The 23,563-nt window shown below is 38.7% G+C and overlaps 1 protein-coding gene across 1 annotated transcript in view; it reads left to right on the plus strand.

The window, feature by feature from the left end:
- Positions 1–292: 292 nt before the first annotated feature.
- The window catches only part of SYTL2 (synaptotagmin-like 2), a 30,619-nt gene continuing 7,348 nt past the window's right edge, over positions 293–23,563 (plus strand). The window contains exons 1-11 of the mRNA XM_010283170.1: positions 293–434; positions 1,846–1,984; positions 7,380–7,452; positions 8,035–8,134; positions 9,155–10,036; positions 10,755–10,826; positions 15,942–16,043; positions 17,022–17,075; positions 18,323–18,370; positions 19,499–19,593; positions 23,229–23,348. Coding sequence (XP_010281472.1) covers positions 329–434; positions 1,846–1,984; positions 7,380–7,452; positions 8,035–8,134; positions 9,155–10,036; positions 10,755–10,826; positions 15,942–16,043; positions 17,022–17,075; positions 18,323–18,370; positions 19,499–19,593; positions 23,229–23,348 — 1,791 coding nt within the window. The 5' untranslated portion in view covers positions 293–328. The remainder of the gene's footprint in view (positions 435–1,845; positions 1,985–7,379; positions 7,453–8,034; positions 8,135–9,154; positions 10,037–10,754; positions 10,827–15,941; positions 16,044–17,021; positions 17,076–18,322; positions 18,371–19,498; positions 19,594–23,228; positions 23,349–23,563) is intronic.

Below are 23,563 nucleotides of genomic sequence, written 5' to 3' on the forward strand. Positions count from 1 at the left end.
ATCACAGCAAAGCTTTTTTTTTTTTTTTTTAAGAGTTACTTCAACTGATGCTCTGAGGGTAACAGGGCTGAGGCTCTTCCCTCTCCAACTCATTATAATCCTTCTAAATTAAGTAAGGAGAGTAACAGGTCAGAAGATGAAAATAACAAGCTGAGGCAGTGTTAAGAACAAAAAACAAATACCTCCCAACCAAAAATACCGGACTCTTATTCTGTTCACACAGGTAAGTAGATAGTGTGTGTATCTAATTTATTCTTTTTTTTTTTTTTTTTTGTCCCTCCCCAGACATTTACCAGAAAAAGTCAAAGACGATGTTCAGCTAAAGAATATGAGTGGGCAGTGGTTTTATGAAGCAAAGTCAAAGAGGCACAGAGATAAGATACATGGAGCAGATATTATTAGAGCTTCCATGCGACGGAAGCCTGCCACTCTTGGTAAGCATTTGGATTATATTTTATTTTGCAAAGGCTGGGTCTTGCTTAGCTAAGCTCAGACACTGCTGTCTGTGAAATACAAGATGAATACTGGTATCTCTAAAAGGAGAAAATGATGCAAAAATGAGATTTCCTATGTAGTTTACAGTGTAAGCTTTCCTCTCCCTCAATGCTATGTATTGAAGAGAATTCTGTGTGATGACTTGTAAGAGGAGGGACTGGCTTGTGTTTATATGTAGGACTAAAACCTCTCTGCACTCCCAGACTGCATTCTTATTTCCATTTTTGAGGCCCTGTGAGCTATCCTGGAACATGCAAAGAATCAGAGATTGAGGAAATTGCTCTGTAGTATGGATTTCCAAGATTTTGGGTGCTCAGTTTGAGACCTCTGAGGTCTATTTTTATTTTTAAGGAGACCAGAGGTGCTTCAAGTTGATTTGAAATAGTAGGCACCATGAGCTAGAGCTAGTGGTTATAACTACTGAAATATATGTGCTGGGAGCTCTGGCAGCTAGAACTGGCATCTTGTTCCACGTTACCTTTGAATGCACCCACCGTTCCCCAACATCATGGTGGGTGTCCTCAAATGATCTATTAGAAACGTGTGTTAAAGCCAGCTGTGCCAACAGAGAACAGTTGCAGACATTAATTTAGTAGTACAGATAGGTAGTAGTGTATTGTGTGTAAATTGTGTTACGTTGGCAAGCTTGGTGCTCACTTGATAATAAATATTATATTCTGAAACTCTTATTTAAAAAAATTAAAGTGTGGAAAGATAATGCACTGTGTTTAACATCAGAAGCAAGTGCAATGTTTTGTTTGGAGAGAAACAAAACAAAAGAGTAGAACTCCTTAAACGCAGTTTCTATAGGTGTTGTAACTACAACTTAGCCTTGTTTTCCTGTGTCATTTGCTGAATGAGTGGAGCTTTTTGGTTGGTTTTTTTATACTTAGCTTCTTGTGGTAATTCTATCCATAAAGGATTAGCCACCTGCTTAAATAACATTTATGACCAACTTCCAATTTACTGTTGTAGGAGATTAACTGAACGTCAACATATTTTCAGTTTCCTATGATTTAATTGTTTTTGTTACCTCAGAACACTGAAGTTAAATTTTCGATGTTTATCTACCTGCAGGAACTACAGGATCAGTCTTTACCAGGGTTGTTGTAGAAAACTGCTCCATTTAGAATCACTTTAAGGTCTAAAGCAGATGTAGCTGGAGTAGTAGCGTGAAGTATTCAGAGCAGTATGTGACATCTCTAGTAGCATTAAAAAAATTATTCTTCAGAATGCACCAGATCCGCTTCTGTACATAAGTATGGTGGACTTTTGAAGTAGCTTATTTGCTGCTTAAGAAGTCCTGTATGAACATATGGGAAACAACAATATTCTTGTTTCATATTTTAGCTGAAATGAGTCAGAACAAATCAAACAAAGCAAAGAACAGCTGGGTGAGCAATGTTAATAAAGAAGTCTTTGTGCCACCAGAACTACGTGGCATTGTGGAACATCAAGAAGAAGAGCAACAACTGAAATCCAGTTCAAGGTAAGCTGTCTATTTAATCACAGTTAGTATGTATACATCAGGACTGGTGAAACTTGTGAGCTGTAAGTTCCATCCAAAATATTGTACTTTCCTCTTATTTCAAAGACCATCAAATGCTTCTTCAGAATCACCCAAGGAATCCATGCATGTGAAAGATTGACAAATCATAGTCATCCATTGTTAATTGTTCTGCATTCAAATGCAGAACAATCTTCAGCTTACCTCAACAAGGAAAAAATTGCCCAAAGTGTACAGAATGGTCCCACACATGTTCTCATGTCACAACTTAGTCTGGATCCCAGAAGTGAGACCAGGATTTTCTGGTTAGAATGCATGGCCATGATCAGTCCTTTGCAGTTACTAATAATGGGAACAATACCCTCTGCATCTCTTCATTCAGTCACTCAGTGATACCAGGCTATTGATTGAATCAAACTGAATTTTAAACTTGGATCATATGAAGAATCAGAGATTAAGAAATTGCCCTTTAGAATTTTCCAGACTTTTGGGTGCACAGCCTAACATGTCTGACACTTTTTTAAAAAAGACACCAAATGTATTTCAGGTGGAAAGAACCAGAATCTTTGGATACTTGCAGTAAACAAATCTGATTCTACTGAGGAAAAATGAATGTCTTTCTGCAAGAGAGAAGCTTCCATTCAGAGTAGGGCAAGACAGTCAGCTTGGGTATGCCTGAATGGCTATAGCTGTTGCACAAAAGCTGGATGAGAAACAGTTTCTGAACTACAGAGGATTTTGTATTAAATCACTCAAGTCTGTAAATATTCCAAACAGCTCCATTTTGCTTTGAAATATTCTGAATTTATTTCTGAGAGAGAAATGTCCTCTCTTTAAAACACATACATGTAGTAATTCATTGGCTGAGTGAAGAGCTTTCAAAAAAAGATGCCTTTGAAGAGGAAATTGCTGATCTCCTAGGTAGGGTGACAACAGGTGGAAATGAAATGTCTTTAAATAGCCAGATTCCTCAACATCATTGAGGAAACAAGAACCAGGGTGTAACACAGATAGCTATTGTTTTGTGCTTTCAGTGAACAGTGAGAGTTACTTCTTAGGTTGACTGTTTTACTTCTCGTCGTGTCACTGATCAGCTCTGTAACATTTCACTTTCTTATCTGTCTTCTAAGTCCTTCTCTGTCTGTCACCTGTTTTTTTCTTTACAGCAAGGCTTGTCTCCTACTGTGCATTTGTTCAGTATCTAGTAGCAGTTCCATCTTAAACTTTCGCGGTCTGCAAACTGGGCACGCACGCTCACGATGAATAGCACCAAAGGTTGGTGTCTTAACTCTGGCTTGCATTAATGCTTTCTATTATTCTTTACATATCATTATCGGTGAACTCAGATGGGTATCTGTCCTACCCATATCTGAAATTATGCTGAAAATGGTTAGATAAACTGCTTTGTTACAGACTTCCCAAAAAATTAAGTTGTACACTAAGGATGATAAAGGTTGCTCAGCTTCCCTCTCAGTGTTCCTTCCCCAATGCCCTTCCCCAATGTTGTTGGAACATTTTAAAGTGCTACTTTAAGGGTAGGTTTGTGGGAGCTCTCAGTTTTAGAGTTCGGGATTTTTTTCCCCTTGTTCCTCTAAGAGTGGGCTTCAGGCCAGCACTAGCTTGCAAAGTTTTGCACAAACTGAACAACTGCTAACCTGAGGATTGGGACCAGAAAATATGTGGTAACAAATCACCTATACCATTTTTGTTATGGATCCTATTCTTAAATCAAAACAATTCTTAACAAAATGTAAAGAAAGTTCAGTTCTGGTAGATCTGTTTGTAAACTGCTGAGGGTCAAATCCAGCCCTGGGGCCAGCTCAACTGCTGTTGAGTCAGGGTGCTGCTATATTAGGTGGAACAGAAATCAGCCCACAACTATATTCTTAAAATTAGCATAGTGATCTTCATCCTCACACCTCAAATATCTAAATTCAGTAATGAAGCTATGAACAAATTTTTTTCTTGGGCATTATATCACTGTGGTGCTTTTCTGTAGCATACCGGTGCCTTTACAGGCCAGGTGTGTGAAGTGTCTTTTGAAGGTGTAACCTTGCACAGAACGAGCTTTCGTAGGGTGACTCAGACTGTCAATATTACCTCTGTTCAGTGACACCATCTGTCTATATGCTGAATCTCAAAAAGGGCAATGGTAAATGGGTTTTGTCTTTCAAATTAAGATTTGTAGGTTCTTTTCTTCCCTAGGCTGGAGAATATTCTTAGCCTACATTTAACAGGTGACAAGTCTGGGTCCTAGACTTCTGCAAGGTGAAAATTTGAAAAAAGCCCTAGTTCTTAAAATCCATGTAACTTTCCTGGAATAATAGGGGTGCTGGGAAACCTAGGTAAGGACATTTTTATGGAGTACCATTAAATAACTTTACTCACACCAGATTCTCTACGCTTCAGGATGAGCCCAGGAAAGCCTATTGGTTTGAATGGGAGGCCATTCCTGAGTAGACTGTATTGACAGTGCCTGCAAATCTATAATCCCTTTCTCCAGCTTTGTCCTGCCTTTGCCTTGTTGCCTCCTTGGTTCCTTGGTTGCCTTCCTTGGTCCAGTGCTGTCCAGTCTCTGGGGAGTTCGGGCTTTCGTTGTGGTTCTCAGCACTTTTGTTTTGCTGAATTGCAGTGCAGGAATTATTTTTAATCATCTGGGTGTACTTATCAGCTTGGCTTCATACACTCTCTTAGATTAGCCTTGTGAATGCAGGATATCTGGGAACTGTTTGTTCAGTTTTCCCATCTGTATGGGTTGAGGGTAAACTCATATTTTCAGACCTTTTGTTATGAAACCTAGTTATAGGATTCTAGGTGTGGTTTTCCCTCTACTTTATGCTTTCTTTAGAGCAGGGTTTCCAGTATGTAATGCCAAATTAACAGCTCTTTAATTATTCTATGGTAATCTGAAGTAGCATTGCATTAAAATATTGTGGGACAGTGTGTGTTTTCAACAAGACTTAAAAAAGTCTTAAAAAAGTTACTTCCCCACCTGTAAAAACTGCAGACTGAAGAATGTCTTATCACTTTCTTGCAGCCTGTTATATATTATGTTATAATACATAACAGTATTATCCTTGTTTGAAATGAGGGAAGGGTTAAAGCATTCATGACCTTGACCTCAAAGGTCACTACCCTACTACTGTTGGGTAGTAGATGGAGTAGCTGAGACACAAAGTGCAGGAGCACACAGGTGCTCATAAAAACAAAAACACAAACTCAAGTGCTTATAAAAGCAAGAACGTAAACTCCAGTTCAGCAGAAGGAAGATTCTTTAAATATAAGTAATTTCAGATTTTTTTAAAAAAAGTGTTAGAACTAAGGTTAAAAACTGTGATGTGGAATGATATTTTAAAAAGAAATTTGAAGTTGCAATATCGACCTCATTGAGAACTAGGAAAATATTTTTTTCTTATTAGGATCAGAGAAGAATAAAGAGAACAATAATAATATACCTAGCATGTGCATATGAGACTGTTGCAGTTACTCTAGAAATAAGAACAGTTTATTTTTCACCCAAGACATAATTTCCATTACAAGATCAGCTCACACCTTGAGTTTGTATTGCTATGCATGGTGGGATATTTCTTAAAGGTAGTGTTGAACCAAAAGAGCAAGGAAGAGATGTCAAAGTTTATAGGTCAGATTACAGCTGGTATTTTTATCCTAGCCTTATGTTTACGCTGCTCATTACAGTGTCATCTTCTCCATAATGATGATGTTCCATTTGTAAAATGGGAGCAATGTCACTTCTCAGACACACTTAGCATTCCAGAGGCCAGTAGCCTTTCAAGGGTGGCTGCCAGACTATTTTTTCTAAAATTTGAGATAAGCTGTATTGTACTCTGGAGAAGATGGGGAAAGTTGTTCTCTTCTCAGCAGAGCAGACTGTTGCCAGTTACCTGACTGGAGAGATCTTTGTCCATGTGAGGAGGGAGCTCCTGTTTGTACCTGGAACTTGATGAGAGCTGGGAGCTGTTTTCTTGTCCTGAGATCATAGAATCATAGAATGGATTGGGTTGGAAGTGACCTTGAAAGGTCATCTAGTCCAACCCCCCTGCAGTGAGCAGGGACATCTTGACGGGGACAACTAAATCAGGTTGCTCAGAGCCCCGTCCAGCCTGACCTGGAATGTTTCCAGGGATGGGGCATCTACCACCTCTCTGGGCAACCTGTGCCAGTGGTTCACCACCCTCATTGTCAAAAATCTCTTCCTTAGATCTAGTCTGAATCTCCCCTCTTTTAGTTTAAAACCATTACCTCTTGTCCTATCGCAACAGGCCCTGCTAAAAAGTCTGTCCCCATCTTTCTTACCAGCCCCCTTTAAGTCCTGGCAGCTGCAATAAGGTCTTCCTGGAGCCTTCTCTTCTCCAGGTTGAACAATCCCAGCTCTCCCAGCCTGGCCTCCCAGCAGAGCTGTTCCAGCCCTTGGAGCATCGCTGGGACCTCCTCTGGCCCCGCTCCAACAGGTCCATGTCTCTCCTGTGCTGAGGAGCACTGCAGGGGGGTCTCCCCTCCCTTGCCCTGCTGGTCACACGGCTTTGGGTGCAGCCCAGGATATGGTTGGCCTTTGGGGCTGCGAGTGCCTATTGCCGGCTCCTGTCCAGCTGTTCACCCACCGGTACCCCCAAGTCCTTCTCGGCAGGGCTGCTCTCCATCCCTTCATCCCCCAGCTTGTATGGATACCGGGGGTTGCTCTGACCCTGCACTTGGCCATGTTGAACCTCATGAGGTTCACACGGGCCCATTCCTCGAGCTTGTCCAGGTCCCTCTGGATGGCATCCTGTCCCTCAGACATGTCAACCACACCACTCAGCTTGGTGTCGTCTGTGAACTTGCTGAGGGTGGCCTCGATCTGAGGGCATGTTTTGCCATCTGTGGCACGTGTCATCTTTGATATAGTGGTAATGGAGTTCCTCTGATTTTTTTGGACTTTAATATTTTGCAAAGCTCTATTTTTATCAGATTTTGGCACTTTCCTCCACTTTGATTTCAGTCCTAGAAGTATAAGTGTAGGATAAGGATGGAGACGGCAACACTGATATTGTTTGGAGAGTGGCTATATTTACCTAAAGCTTGCTCAAAAATATAAAAAATATTTAAAATTTGGTTTCTGTCATGCCAAGTAGAAGTTGTATTGAATTCTTTTTCCTTGCAAAAAGAAATTTTTGCAAGGAAACAAAGCAGCAAGAATACCCCGTTGGTATGGAAAGGAAAAGGTTTGCTTCTAAATCTGATGAGAACAGGCTAAACAGAACACTTTCGGAGCCAAGAGGTTATATTTGAGCATGTACAAGCAAATCTTTTTATTGTTTTTACAAAAAGGCTTAACGTAAAGTTCTGTTTGCTGAAGTTGTTATATGCTTTTTCTTTGCAGTTCTAAAACAATAACCTCAGTGTTAGACATACCAGAGGAAAGACCTATGAAGGCAGGAGTCTCACCAGTAAAGGTATGACTGGTATGGAATACATCAGAAGCTGTCTTTTACATTTTGTGTGGTTTTTTCCTTCATTGGTAAAGACAATTAAAGATTTGAGGAAGAGAGATAATAAATTTTAAAAAGTAAGTATTTATTTCTTTTGGAGGGAGATAATGGAAACCTGTAAGAAGTTCAGTGCTAAAGTGCTGTTATGGCTATATTCAGTGGCTGGCTGTGCTTGACATTATTTCCACCCTCTTCAACCACTGAAAAGAATTGTCCTGCTGTGTTCTAATATCTCTGAAATCATAGAATTAGAGATAAAATTATTTAACTTGCCAGAACTTGAGATTTTCAAGTGTCTTTAAGTGTTGGCTTATCTCTGCTGTAGGTGACTTCAAAAAGAACAGGATGAGGCTATCAGTAGCACTTCTGATAGTTCCCTGGTTTATATTGTTTAGGTTTTTTGTTACGTATCTAATTTAAGAGGCATGCTTTCAGACTCTTTGCTGACAGGGTAGTGAGGCAGAGGAAATCACTGCACTTTATTTTTGTCAAGACTTTATTAATATAACAATTTGACTGCATTTATAATGTTCATTCCTTTTTTAGCGAAGGAGAAATCCATTTAATTCCACTGTATCAGGTGATAACTTGAGCAGTGCGGAATCAGAAAACAGACCAGCTATTCTACCTCAGCTACAAAAGAAAGGTAAATATACTTATTTATCATGACTGTGAATTTCTTGGTTGTTTATATGGAAATTATTTTTACTTTCATTGCTTCTTTCTGTAAGATATCAAAACCTGTTTTATCTTAACTATGTGGAGTTATCAACTAGTTCATCTCAAGCCCCGTGTAAAACATATGAATATACTCAGGAAACGTCTGTTTATGTGACTAAATGGGTTTTGCTTCCTTTCTTTTACCCACAGTTCCAGTCAGCATTAAGCACTCCATCCGAGAGGGCTGTTTGTCCTGAATTGCTCTTAAGAGAACAGAGAAATTTCCTTTAATTTGGCAGAGTTGTCTTTATGACCTTCCAGTCATTGCTGCTATTGGCTCAACAGAAACAGCCTAACCCTCTTTGATCTCTATTTTTCTCCTTTGTTTTCTCAGTCCTGTTTAGTTTCAAATCTTCTCTTTCCTGCAGTATTCTCTGCAAGCAAGTAGATGAGTGATGATATATGACAATACAGGCATTTGAAGTTGTAGTGGAAATTACTGTCCTGTCTCTGTTATGAAGCTTGCTAACATGCACATCAGGAATAAAAAAAAAAAAAAATTCATCTCCCTACTGGGACATTATTTCTATATTTCTGCCTTGTTGCATATGAATGTGGAAATAGCCTGTTTCCATTTCTGTACATTGCTGTTTATGTTCTGAACCTGAAGAGGTGTACCCATATTCAAAAGCTGCCCTTCCCTGCAAGGTTTATCCCTTGCAGGAATAGCACTGATCAAAAACTTGGTGTGCTCTCTGTTTTTTGAATTGTCATATAATTAATTCTTCTAGAATAAAAAATAACTACAGGATTTTTTGTTAAAACTTCCTGTTACATACAAATGAACACCTGTGTTGAATTTCTTCCTGTGTTTTACTGCAGGTGTTTTTAATAAACCACTTTTTAATAAACACTGCATTCTAGATCTGCACTGTGTCATACCCCTCTGTTTATGCAGATGAATGCCATGTAAACTCATGATTACTTTTCTATACATGTCTTACAGAAATTTTGTCACCCTCAGAAGAGAGCCAACCTAAACCAAACTTACAAAATGATGAAACAGAGAAACATAAGAAGCTTTCTGCAGAACCTACTGATGAATCACTGAAAGGACCAGTTAAGCGTCCTGTCCCAAAAGCTAGAAGATTGATTCACAAAGCAACAGATCCTGTGTCACAGAGAGAAGACTTTTTTCCAAAACCAGCTAAACGGACTGAGAGGGTTAATGGCATTGGTACACCACCCAGGGGCATTCTGAAATGCAGTTCAAGTTCAAGTTCCACTGACTCAGAAGTTCATGTTAATCAGATGTTAGATGTTCAGAAAAAGAATGGTCTTCCTACTGCAACTATTTTTGAAGAAGAAACTGAGAAGAACTCTGTTATGGAAGAAGCAGAAGACTCCACACAAATTTCACTGGAAAAACTAAAACAAGTGAGGTTCTCATCTAGCACAGGTAAAGGAGAACCTCTGCAAAGCCCACAGCTACACCATGGTAGAGAAACAGGAGAGTTTGATTTGTTAGAATCTGATGAAATAAAGAGTAGTGGAAGTGATGCTATTAGTTCAGATTCATTTGGGAATAAGCAAATTTCTGCTGTAAAGCCTTTGGGAACCTATTCATCAGCTTTACAAATAAAAACAAGAGATGGCTTACAAGAAGATACATCGGCATCTGGCCCTTGTGACAGTAATAGGTCAGTCTTCCTGGTTAATGAAACCTTGCAGACAAAGACAGTTACTCCTAAGAAACTTGAAACTCCACAGAAGACCTTCAGCAATATCCCACCAAACAGCAATAATAAACTGAGTGTTGATGAGACACGTGAAAATAAATCCAACCAGTTCTTGAGCCATGAATCAAAGTCACACAAAAACTTTACTGGTAAGAGACTAATAGGAGTGAAGTACAGGTTGCAATAGCATATAGCATGCACTCAATGTTTGAATTAACTAAGAAACAGAAATAGTAGGAATGTGTTACATATTGCAGAATTAAATTCTAAATCACTTTTTTGTATTTTAATGCTGTAATACAGTCAATGTTTTTAAGATGATCTTCTATTGGTATTCTTAAGAATTAGCAATCAGATCAGAGCCTGGATAGGCACCTTTATCATGGATGATGAAGGTGAAGTGATGGCATTTGGATAAAATTCCTGTCGTAAAGCCTGGTAGATCTGTCTGCATGGAAACTGAAGAATTTTTGGGGTACTGCTGTCGACTGTCTTTGGTAGTAATCCAGTTGTGATTTGGGGATTTGATTATAGGACTAAACACAAATATGCTGGGTTGCCTCCCCGCCCCCGGGCCTCGACTTATCAGCAGCCTTTTTGTTTAGAATGGGAATAAACAATCTTATCTGCTCACACCCTCAAAAGTAATACAATTAATCTCTCAGTAGGATAGCTCAATGCAGGAATTTATTTTTCACTCTATTGCCTGCAGTATGGTTCTTTCCAAAAACACAAGGACAGAGAACTCTCTCCTTTGCTAACAGTTACAGAAAAAAAAATAATTCTGAGAGATTTTCTAACATAGTTTGAACATTCGTAGAGTCATGTGTCTGATTGCTAACTCTGATAAGTTTCTTTACATTGTAGATGAACATCAGCTTTCTGCTAAGACAGAAGCACATGAGGTGTCAAATACCAATTCTACAAGTCTTCAACAAGGTAAGCCTGATCTTGTTGAGGAGCGAGATGCTAAAACCACTTTCAAGCCTGACAAACACGTTGATGAACTCATGAAAGTGGCTGATGAATCGGTATCAAAAGTTTTAGATTGGTTTAAAAGAAGTTCTGGTACTGAAGATAGGAAGCATGTATCAGCTAGATCCCAAGGCAGGGAACCCAAAGAGGAAGTGGACTTCTCAACCAGAACAGCAGTTCTTCCTACAAAACACAGTGGGCGTAGCATGGATGGAGAAACAGATGTTACAGAAGAGAGAGCATTTGGAAAGATTAAACAATGGAACAGTATATCACCTACATCATTTATTTCAGAAGATACACAGCTGATAGAAGAGACGATGAAACCTAAGAATGAGGAAGAGAATGAGGAGCAAAATGACAAATCCTTAGCTGAATTTGACTGTACAAGAGTTAAAGAAAAAGAACACGGTCAAGAAATCAAGCAACAAAATCAAAAATCAAATCTCTTGGAACATGAAGAACACAAGCTACCAGCTCAGAAATGTGAATTGGAGAAGGCAATACGAGAAAAAAGAAGAATAAGGGAGATCAGAGCATTCTGGGAAAGGGATAAAACTATTCCCAGTCATGGAGAGAAAGAAGTTAGTATCAATACTAATGCATCAGGTGGCAGTGCATTGAAAGGTCTTGGAGAAAGTGACAAAATAAAACCAACTGCAGTATACCTACCTAATGGATTGGATGATGAAAGCAAGAATACGTTAGGAAGTGCTGAACTAAGTTGTGCAAGCCAGACCTCAAGAAATGAACATCAAAACCCTATTGAGTTTGGACCAGGCCATGCAGTTGAAAAGCCAGAAAGAATATTCCTGTCTGATGGTGAAGTTCATGAATATACAGAATTGCCAAAAGCCAGTAACTTGCAGCCAATAGTTGGTTCCACTTCAGCTTCCCCAGAAAGCAAAGACAACGATGACAAAGAAACACTTAAAGGAAAAGTTGCTGCTTGTTCCCAACAGAAGCCCATCTTCCAGGTTTTGTCTTTAAAAGAAAAAATTAATAAAAGGTCCAAGAATCTAATTTCAAATCCTTCACAATTCCAGAGTTTGAGAAACTTCTGGGATACTGGAGTTAAATTACAGAGTGGCATCGATAGGGCAGATGTTTCTTTGCCAAAGAATACTAGTTATATAACCTATGAAAGAAAATCAAAGGGATATAAAAAAGGCAGAGATAATGTGAGCAAGCAAGAGTTAATTCAACAACAAACCCAAACATCTGAAAGAGAAAAACCACAGAAACTAGATTCTGTGGCATGTGAACTGCCTCCAGGATCTCCTACCCTGAAAGGTCTGAATGTGACACACACAAAAAATACAGACTCTGTCCAGCTGGACAGAAAACCACTTATCTCAAAACCAGAGGAAAAGATGGGTCTTCCAGAGCAAGAAGTTAAAGAATGTGTAGAAAAAAGTATTGTTTCATCAAAAGAACATGATGTTTCCTTGCAGTTGCTCCAATCACCTGGTGATAAAGATGCTTTACAGGAGACAGCAATAGATGATCGGCTATGTTTACCTATAGAAAAAGTGGAGAACAAGACTACTCCATTACATGTCAGTCTCCCTGAAGAGGAAGTTACAGAGACTGTGAATAAGGTTGTTCTACCTAAAGCTGAGCTTGATGTATTCAAATTAGGCCTAAAGAAGTTAGAAAAGGAAGCCTCTGAGATGTCATCTAGCTTGAACCTAAAAGAAAACATTTTGGAAGGGATGACTTTTCACTCAAAACAGTGTAGGGTCTTTGAAAGAGCAGTAGAACAGAGCCATGACATTTCTCCTGCTGATCAAAAAGAAGAAACAAGCAAAAGCACAGAAAAAATGAATGTGCCATCAACAGGTGAGCATGAAAACAAAAAAGGCCTCGGGAAACTGCTTATGGAATTTGAACCTTTCTGTCTACAACATCAGGCAGCAGACAAGGATAATGCTCTTGAGGGTTCTCAGAGGCCTCAAGCTGCTTTGCAGAACCTGCTCAGAGAAACTTTTGCATCTCAACCTTCTGAATATAGAAGAATGAGAATGAAAACATCTGATGACACAAATGGTATCTTACAAACTAATTGTAGCATAGAATCAACATGCCAAGAAGATACAGGTCAGCCTGAAGACGTCAATGAGACTATGGAAAAGTCTGTTGCCCCATCCAAGGTCAGTGGCTTGAGTTCTGCTTTAGACAAGCTGATGAAGGAGGCCTCTGAAATGCCACCTCCTAAACCAAAACCTACTGACAGCACCGTACAGAGAACCGCTGAGGTGGAAGTTAAAAGCACGACTTATCAGCATGGTGGAGAGTTGCCACAGGCTCTTGAGGGTTCTCAGAGGCCTCAAGCTGCTTTGCAGAACCTGCTCAGAGAAACTTTTGCATCTCAACCTTCTGAATATAGAAGAATGAGAATGAAAACATCTGATGACACAAATGGTATCTTACAAACTAATTGTAGCATAGAATCGACATGCCAAGAAGATACTGGTCAGCCTGAAGACGTCAATGAGACTATGGAAAAGTCTGTTGCCCCATCCAAGGTCAGTGGCTTGAGTTCTGCTTTAGACAAGCTGATGAAGGAGGCCTCTGAAACGCCACCTCCTAAACCAAAACCTACCGACAGCACAGTACAGAGAACTGCTGAGGTGGAAGTTAAAAGCACGACTTATCAGCATGGTGGAGAGTTGCCACAGGAAATCAGTGAGACCATAGAAAGATCTGCACTGTCCAAGGCTGAATATGGAGTATTTGATGTTAATTTGCAGAAGCTACTGAAAGAGGTCTCTGAGACACCTGCTTCTGTGCTGGAAGATACAGATAAGAAAATGCAAGGTGAAATACAGACTAGTCTAAGTATGCATGCTCCACATCAACAAGAGAGAGATCATCCTCAAGAAGTACAAGAAACAATAGAAAAAACTTCTGTTTCAAATATTGCAAAATTCAGTGAATTCAGTTACTCTTTGGAAAAACTTTTTAAAGAAGCATCTGAAGTTTCGTGTCCAACATCCAAAGAGTTACATAAACAAGAAAGGTTTGGGGATCATACGTTTCCATCACAAAAAGAGACTCTATTCATGACAATGTCACAGCCACATAGTGCTTTAAGTAGCTATCATACACAGGTGAAGATAGCTATCAAAAGGGGAGCTCCAGAACAAAATATAAAAGCTTCAGTAAATGATCTTGCAGTAAGTGAAATTGAAGCTCCTGATCTTCCTAAAGGAAATGGAGCTATTAATAAAATAGAAAGGAGCAACATGGCTCCAGTTGCTCTTCCTCCCTTGGAAGGAGAGACCAATATGATTGCAATTAAACCATTCAAGATAAACAAAAAAAGAAGGAGAGACGAAAGCACATCCTTGGATGCCTCTGAAGAGAATTCAGAACTTAAAGCACTATTGACATTCAGAAGGGCAAGCACACCACTTAAAGACGAGAGCAACTTTCCCCAGCCAGAAGGAGCTCAACTCTGCCTAATGTCTCAGCATGAGGATAATGATGAAGAGGAAGGGGACGGCTCAAATTTGGGATCCAAGTTTTCAGATGAAAACTCTGAGTCCCACTCTGGAACGCGAAGTTCAACTCGTGAGCAGTTTGATTTCTAAAGTTCATGGCGCTGGGTTGTTAACCATGGCTACCATTTTTTTTTTTTTTTGGTAGCCAGCTTGAAATATGTTAACTGAAATTCTGTGTGATACTTATTTCTTAATTGAATGCTTTGGATATATTTTAGGGAAGGGTGGGAAGAACTAATTTAAGTCCTTTAATTGGAAAGTGTTTGACAAACACATACTACATTTGAGTAAGCCTTTTTGGTAAGGGGAGTTTAGCAGCATGAATCAATTGCGTCAGTCTCCATGATTTACCCTTTTCTTCCTTCCCCATGACATTGCCTTGAAATTAATAAGGCTGTAACACTCAAAATCTGGTTATTTCTTTTAAATATACTGGATTAAAAGAGGAGAAAAAAATAAAATCAGTGACTGACTGAGTTCATTCTTTAGTTTCACCAGCTACTATTCAAAGGTACCTGAAATACTTCAAATACTTGGTATATAAAAAAATTTTAAAAATATATATAATATCCAGTGGAATTGTTGGATATAAAGACAATACCAATACTCTGTGCTATTTCATTTAGCACTGCTGCCTGTTGCTCTAGCAAGAGGCCATATAAATGAAGTGGTCTGTTTACCTTGATTATTATTATTTGGTTGAATGGCGGCTCTAGTCAATGTGTGATAGTCATTGAGGAGCTTAAGATAGAGGAGGTAATTTAACCTTTTTAATCTGCTGCTGAGAGACTAGGAATGTTTTTGCCACCTGGAGAATCTGAGAAATTATGTGAAGTTTCCAGGGCCTGCCAACATACTCTTGAGCCTGTTTTAAAAGTGAGATTCCAATGGAAATGAAAACTCAAAATAAAAGGAAAATGAAACATAATTTGTTGTTACCCATAATTACAGACAGCTACACTGTAAGGCCTGGTTGGTTGACTGATGGGGAGGAAAGTGAGGTAGGAAGGAGAGAAGGTCTTAAAGGTTTCTGAAGGACCTAGGTCTGGCTTGATTCTGCACTTGGAGATATTTGCATAATTTCAAATATCTCCAGAGCTGGGGTTTTTGTGGTTGCTATTCAAGCATTGAAACAAAATTACTTTCACTGGGAGAAAATATAACGGACAAATTTACACAGAGGGAAAAACTAAAGCTATTCACTTTTTTGGGCTGATTCATAACAAGATGGTTACAAAATGGCTAAAGTCTGCATTTATCCTATGTCGTTCATAGAAACTTAAGTGCCATAATTACCTGAAACCCCCTTATTAGTCAGTAGAGACAGAGAACAAATGAACCAACCTGCCTCTCTCTGCTGATGGCTGAGAGAATGTAGAGCGAGCAAATGGACACTTAAAATTAGACATTTTTTTATTTATTTTGGATTTATTTTGTATCTTCATTGAACATTCACTGTCTTTGCTAACAGTCAAAATAGATTCTCATGAGAAATCCATGGTTGGTTTTTTAGTGACTTGCTTAAAATGGCATGTCTGTGTGTGCAGTGTTCATGTGTTTTGTCTCGTAACAGGTTCAGAAGAAGAATTAAACCCTGTTTTGATGGCTTTGAAAAGGAGTGCAGATAGGAAAATGCCTTCCAAAAGTCTAGAGGACATTCCATCAGCCACCTCAAGTGAGCACAAAGCTTGTGTGTATCTCCCATGACCCCCAGTTTGGCTTAAATGTGTTCATGCTGGTCTTCCATACAGCTTTGCCAAGTAGTGTTTTTGTCTTTGTTTCTCAATAAGCTGTATGGAACTTGTACTGCAGAACTGAATTCTGTTCTCATAGGGTTTAGTTTTCAGTTCTTTGTGTTAATTTTGAAACAACATTGGTCTATGAAGCAGACATCTTCCAAAAATGCACTGTGTTAATCAGTGATGAACAGCTTCTTGGATAGTTTTTCAATAATGTGAGTATTGGCAAGTACCCAAATTAGCAATGAGCAACAACTGCCGTTGTCTTCTGGCTGCTTGCTTGGGTCAAATTTCATACTGACAGCAGCAGTATGAAAAAAATTATCTTAGTTTAGTAGTGTTTCACCTGTGTACTCTAGCAGTTAATAAACCAAACTCACTTTAAGAGAATATAGTGAGACAAGATTGTGCTTAAAATTAATTCCTGACTTCCCTCTGTAGCCTCCTAGGATTTTTAAAAAATTATTATTCCTGTCTCCCTTCACCCTGCCCCCAAGTGTTTTCATGCCTTTCTCATGTCTAATGGGGAAGACATAAACTGAACTGATATTTGTAAACTGAAGTGCGGAGGTGTAGATTTTGAAAGATGTTGGCTATTGTTGGCAAATTACTCTTCTAATACTACTTATGCTATTGCTTGCTTCTATCTAGTTTCTAGGTTTTAGGTATGCACTAACATTGTTGTAACAGCACACTGACAGAAACTGTGTCAACGTGAGACTGCTGCTTGGATATAGGCTTGAAGTAGTGTGTGAAGTAGAAAGCATCTCTTGAATTTAACCATTCCCATGGCTCTGCTGGTTTGTTTGGTTTTTTGTCCTCGTTACTCTTAACTCTGTTGATTACCACTGCCATCCATTTTATCATACTGAACAGCAAAATTTCTAACTATGTGTTACTTTTTTCCTGCACAGATAAAGGAAAAATAAATAATCCAAAGGAAGAATTAGCTCTTAGTGCTGAAGATGGTAAATATCTTTTGTGCCTGCATGGAAATTGATTGTTTTTTCAAGGGCCTCTGCTTGCTAGTGAAGGATTTAAACTAAGAATTGCATTGCACTTTTAGTTTTGATTAACTTCAGCATGACTGAAATGCTTTTGTAGAATTTTGTTGTGTTTGTTTTATTCTTAAGAAATATACTTATGTCCTGCTACATCTGTAGGAACTCTGTGCCACCTACCAATGTATTGCTTTGGCCTTTGGTCATTCAGCCTGTGAAACAGCTATTGAAATCATTGAGAGCTTTGAACATTAGCTGGGTTGAAAGACTTGGCCTTAGTAAATATTGAATTTGTCTGCTCATATCTTGAATTATAAGATGCAAGATGACTTTTGCTTGTGCAACACACCTTTCAGAATACATCAGCTGAAAAGGAACCTCCCTTACAATCCCTGTCTCAAGCCAGCAAAGTGGAATTACTCTAAGCAATAGATGAACTGCTAGATCAGCTACTGTTAATATCATCAGCCCATTAGTGCATTACAGATGCCTTCCTGTTAAATTTTTCTATATATCTTTAGAAATTCCAAATCTAAGCAAAATAAAAGCAAACCTGCTCCAAGAACACGTCAAGATAAACACAGTAGAAAACTGTCAAAGAACATTGAATATGGTGGAATATAACACACAATTCTTTATTTACTGCATTGGAGCACTACATTTTTAAAAAATAGTTGTGCACATTTGTGTTTATTGTCATGTTTTAGATACTTTAAAGCATTTTGCATGTTAGTGGCCTGTCGTACAAGTAGGATGATCGTAGCATAATAAGATGCATGCAATGTTCAGTAAATCAACAAGACTTAAGTACTGTATTGCCCTTTGATTTCAAATGGAGACCCCTACTGAAAGCATGTTTTACGTTCAATATGGAATGTGTAGACACTTATCTGAAAAGGGGGGTGGTTGAGTTAAATTTATTGAGTGAAGTTGTGAAAAAATGATGAACACAGCCAGACTGATAGCTGTACAGACAGAATAAGGCAAGTTATCTTGAAAATACTATTCATCTTTTTGCTTTGCTTAGCTTGTACACTCATATTACCTTTATTATGACCCAGTTCCTCAACGGAGGACAGCGATGCAAAACACAGAAACATAAGGGGTCTGGGGAAGTCAAAAGCTTCCCATATATAAAATATATTGATGCTATTTATATCACTGCAAAGCTGTTTGTGCTACTGAATGACTGTTGTCAATACTGCACTGAGCAGGTCCGAAACCTGATCAGCATCAAGAGAGGAATGAAAATGCAGCAGGAAGTGAGTAATAGGATTCTTCCAGCAGACAACAGAGAGACTTCTCCACTGACATTTAAACTAATACATTAAATATCCTTTTTTATTTAACAGCTAACAAGTTACACGTCTGGACTAGATACTTGCTCAATGGGGAAACTGCATCTAACTGCATACTGACAATAACTGATATGTTGAGCACTATATGAGCTTCAACAGCAAAAGCTTTGCAAAAGCTTAACTCATGCCTTGCAAACAACCCTGTCATGTGTGCAGCGTTTCATTTTATGCAATAGATATGTGTCCCTGTAGCTGTCGCTGCCAAATAATTCTCTGTCATACGGTATTCAGTATTGGTGCATTGCACGGTGGTGTATCCAGTCAAAAGACCTACAGCTTTAGTGCATTATTAAATGTAAGTGGGGTTAGAGCATGCAAAATTCTAAGAATCATGGGCTTGCCACAAAATGGATTTTTGCAAAGCTAGCTTGTGCAATTAAGCTTTGTACAGCAAAAGAACATAGAAGTGAACTTCAGTAGAGGTATACAAAAGTTGAAGAGATGGGCTGCAAAAAAGTGCATCATTAATGAGATATGCATCTTATAATTAACTAGGATTGTTAATTAATTGTTCAGGTCTGAAAATTGCTTGATTTACACAAATATTCCTATTGCAATTAATTAGACTGAGTAAATAAGAGAACAGAATTTGGCTTGTACACTAACTTCTTACCAAGAACCAAATGATGACTCTAATGTCAATGATGGTATGGTTAGTGCATGAGTGTGCTTATTGTTCTAGGAAGAATATCTAGAAGGTAAACTGAAAAGGTTTTCTTTATCACATTTGATCAGAATTTGCTTGCAGCACCCAGGCTTGTACATCATGTCAAACAATGTAAATGTTTCTGCTCCTGCCAGACAAAGTCCTTTGGTCAGTGCTATAGGAGATGTCAAAGTAGATTATGCTTCCTAACGATAGCTTCTCTGAGCCCTGTCGGGGGGAAAAAAAGTCTTGCATCCACGTTGTAAACTGGTTGTGCATGTGCATGTATTTCATCTGAAGCAGTCTCTAACCGTGTCTTGTTATGCAATCTCACTGTTTTGATGTACAAACGTATTTTTGAAGCCTCTTGAATTGCTGCTCTTCAGTTTCCACAGTGCCTTCACAGCCTGATAAGCTGTCTTCCAATCCTGAAAAACTCAAAGGACTGAGCAAGTCAGTACCATCATTCCTACAGGAAGAGGTAAATTCCATCTCTGAAATATTGTAACTAAAACTTTTGATTACTGTGGCATTTTGCATTTGTCAGGTAGTGCTTTCCAGGATCGGCCAACTCAGTTTACTGTTGGACCATGGCATAGAGTTGAGCTTGTGGTTTAACAATTGTGAGATTACCACAAACAACCTGTGGCTAACTAACCTTTCAGGAGCTTTAGTTGAGTAACTAGAGGTTTCTTCTCACAGCTCAACAGACAGAGCATGTTTTATCTGGGAGACTGAAGCTGTGAATGCTTGCTGTTATTCCCAAAGGCAATATCTATCCTTAAACTAACAGGTCTTTTTTTCTCTTCAGAACATACATGTGTGCATACATTTATTTTCTTCAGAGCCTCAAGTCTAAAATGAGCATTTAAGACCATAAGAAAGTCATCATCTGGTGACCCTTCTCAGAGGGGTATTAGCTTGGTGTTCTGCTTAGGGATGTGGGCTCAGCTACCAGGCTGTTAACTCAGTGCAAGTGAAATTTCAGAATTTCCAAAAACATACTGTGTCTGTAATAATAATGGACTATAAATCTATTTTATTATCATCATCATAATGATGTGGGCCTTGGAATAAGCTCTGAGACCGTATTCAAATTTCTTAAAATGACACTGAAGTTTGAAAGTGATAAGCAATTTGGTCTATGACTCCCCAAACTGTCAGTAGAAAGGGGAGTAGAGACTGTTTAGATCAAGCACAAACATCCTACCATAAATGCCTAAAAGAGGTAGCTCCATTAGTCACAGGGAAAAAGAAGCTCTGGAGAATAGGAGATACGTCGTCATTGTTGAGCTTGGATAACACCATAGATTCTCTTTTCTTTTTCACTTTTTTTTTCTTTTTTTTTTTTTTTTTTCTTTTCTTGGGTGCCATAGTATGAATGTGAATTTGTATGGCAAATGTGCAGGCAAAAGTCCCCCTGCCCCAAGCTGTTAGAAAACGGTGGCACAAACACCTGAGTCCTGTCGATGAGGGATGTGTATTGGTGGACACAGGCTTAAATAGGACACAGGAATTTGGGGCATAGATATCAGAATAATACCTGTGTCTGTGCTATAAAATGAGAAATTGTTGCTTACCCCAGCCCTTATCGCTGTAACTGCAACATAAGCATCAATATTTTCAGATTATTTTTCTAAAAACATGTGTCTAAAAGATCTGAAGGGTCAGAATCAGGAATATGCTGTGCCCTGTCTTACCCTACTCCCGCCTAAAGTCTGAAATAAGCAAAATGTGGTGATACAGGTTTGATACAACCATTGATACAACCATTCAGTGTCCATGAATGACACCTCTTTAACTAAAGATTCTCTAAAATTACACCATCCTAATGCCCCTTCTGCTGAGAAGAATGCATGGGAAACTTTTCTAAGGCTGTTAACATTGTACCGTATGGATCAAAAGATAAGCATTTCAAAGCATTAGAGGTGGGATACCAAACAAGTCTGAAATGAGTATCTGGGCATCTAAAAACACCCAGTTACAGCCTATGTAAGAAGCCAATTAAGCAGCTTACTCGTGGGTTTTGAATTAAACAGTTTGACAAATACTTGAAAGCCAAAGGATGACATGGTCACAGTAGAAGGAGTTTGGTTCATATTTATATTCTAAGAAATTGTCAGCACCCAAATCTGTTTATTCTGCCCCTCAAATTTATCTTTAAAATTGTGATTAATCCCAGTACTGACTTGAGTTGTCAAGCTCACAGCACAGGATGTAATACAAGACATACACATGCACGCACACATGCACAGCTGTATGTATGTGTGTGTGTGTATATATATATATTAAAAAAATAGAGTGTATATCTATAAAAATAGCATGTATGTATACCACATGCTGGTTCTGCCCTGGAGTTTATCATCACTGAAGTACCATCTGGCCGATACAAAGCATGAAACTAATGAATGGGTATCATAAATCTGGTAGAAATAACAGGTTAGAAATAAGCATTGTAGATACCATGTAGTCACGATAGTATTAACGTTCATTTCCATGCGCTAGTTGAGTTCTGGAATTATTTTAAAAATAATGAATTCTGATAATAATATACGTTCTAGTTTACGAAGAAATACAAAGAAATCTATCTTTTAGAGTACCAGTGTCTTTTCTTTCTGCTTAAAAGAGAGGACAGTCTAAAACTTAAGGATTCTCTACTTGTGAATAGTAACAATATCCTTATTTAACATTTGGAATTAACAAAAAAAATAAATCACACGTGTAGTGCATTCTTGAGGCGTGCAGTCACTCCAGTGCTTCCTTGCCTCTGAACTTCCAGGCATTCCACAAACCTCCATGAGAAGAGCTTTGGCTGCTCCCAGCCAAAGAGCAGTCTTTGAGGAAATTAAGGACAGGGTTGAAAGTAAGCAGAACTGGGTTCAGTCCTGTATCTCTTCTGCTGACCTTCTGTGTGGACAGCAGTTAGAATGAGGCAAACCATATATCCATCCTCTACAAAAGGGTTTAGGACTTTCCTGTCTTTCAAAGAGTCCATGTAACAGGACTGATTATCCGTCCTGCTTAACTGTTTCTTCACTCCCTGGATTTATTTTGGACAGTCCCAAATAGCTCTCTCCAAACCAATTTTTCTCTCATGGAGCCTTGTCCTAGGTAGGATGGACCTTAGTCAGTCCTTACCTTTGGCCTCTGAACTGGGGAACAATCCTGGCCTGCTTTTAGTTAGCAGTATAGGCATAGCCAGAGAAGCTACAATCAGTACATCTTTATAAAGACTTACTAAAAATGCTTTTATGCTAGATATTTATTTCTATAAATATTCATTTTCTTAATGTGTGTAGAAATCGTTGTTTACTAATCTTGCATCTCTTAGTAGAAGATCTATGAGAGTAGGTCAGAACTGTACGGAGGGGGGAAGCCTCGTAAATTGTTCATGGGTGGAATACAACAGGGAGCTGATGCTTTCTCTAACAGCCTGCGTAGGAGGATGCCGAGGCACACGTACAAAGTAAAGCATCGATTCTTTAATACAGTGGTAGCATTGAGACAGAATGGGGTTGTAAGCACATAACCTGATAATGACTAAGTAAACCAAAACTGCAGTTTCCTGATGGAAAAGCAGGGCCCTGCTTGCCCTTTTGCCAGAAAGGCTTTTTGCAAAAGCCATTCACTGTGTCCAGTGCTGTTCTACTATGCATGTTACAGTCCAGCTAACTGCCCTACAGACAGACGACAGAATTGATGGTATTTGCTACATAACAGAAAGGGACTGGTAAAAGTCCTGAGCATTATCACTTATCATAAGTTTATGCATGAGATAGTGAAGGGGAGAAGTTGAGTTTAATCGTTCCAATAAAATTAACTTTGTACTTGTTCATTGCTGTTTGAGTTCTAAAACCAAACAAAAAGGCTGGTTGCATTACTGCTTTAAAAATTTTTCAGTGTAGGCTTTGCATCAGAAAAATTCCCTTTCAACTTCTTCTTTTAAGTGCATGACCTAATTTAAGAAATATTAATTACTCATGTTGCACTTCAAGGGGATTTATATGCAGGTTTTCACCGAGTCCCAATCTGCATTAAAATTCTGTTTGTTGTTTTTTAATGTTCCTTGTGACTATAAAGAACCTACACAGACTTTCTTTCTGTGATGTTTTGTAGAGTGATGACAGAGAGACAGACACAGCATCAGAAAGCAGTTATTCCCATGGCAGAATCAAGAAGAGTCCCAGCTCTCTAACCAATCTTAGTGGCTCTTCTGGCATGGCCTCCTTATCCTCTGTATGTAAACCAAAGCCTTGTTTTAATGGCACTTTGCTTTTCCTAATCTCTTCAGTATTGTTTTGGCTTCCTTCTTACTCCTCTTCTCCTTCTTCCCTTGGCATCTCTCTCTCCTTCCTTCCCTCTCTTATTATGTGAACCCTTGCATGGAATAGCCTAAAAAAATAAAATAAAATCGGGTTTACTTTTCTTGTTTTCTAGTAATATATTGGAGC

Source organism: Phaethon lepturus, unplaced genomic scaffold, assembly GCF_000687285.1.
Source record: "Phaethon lepturus isolate BGI_N335 unplaced genomic scaffold, ASM68728v1 scaffold4463, whole genome shotgun sequence".
Classification (NCBI taxonomy): Eukaryota; Metazoa; Chordata; class Aves; order Phaethontiformes; family Phaethontidae; genus Phaethon; species Phaethon lepturus.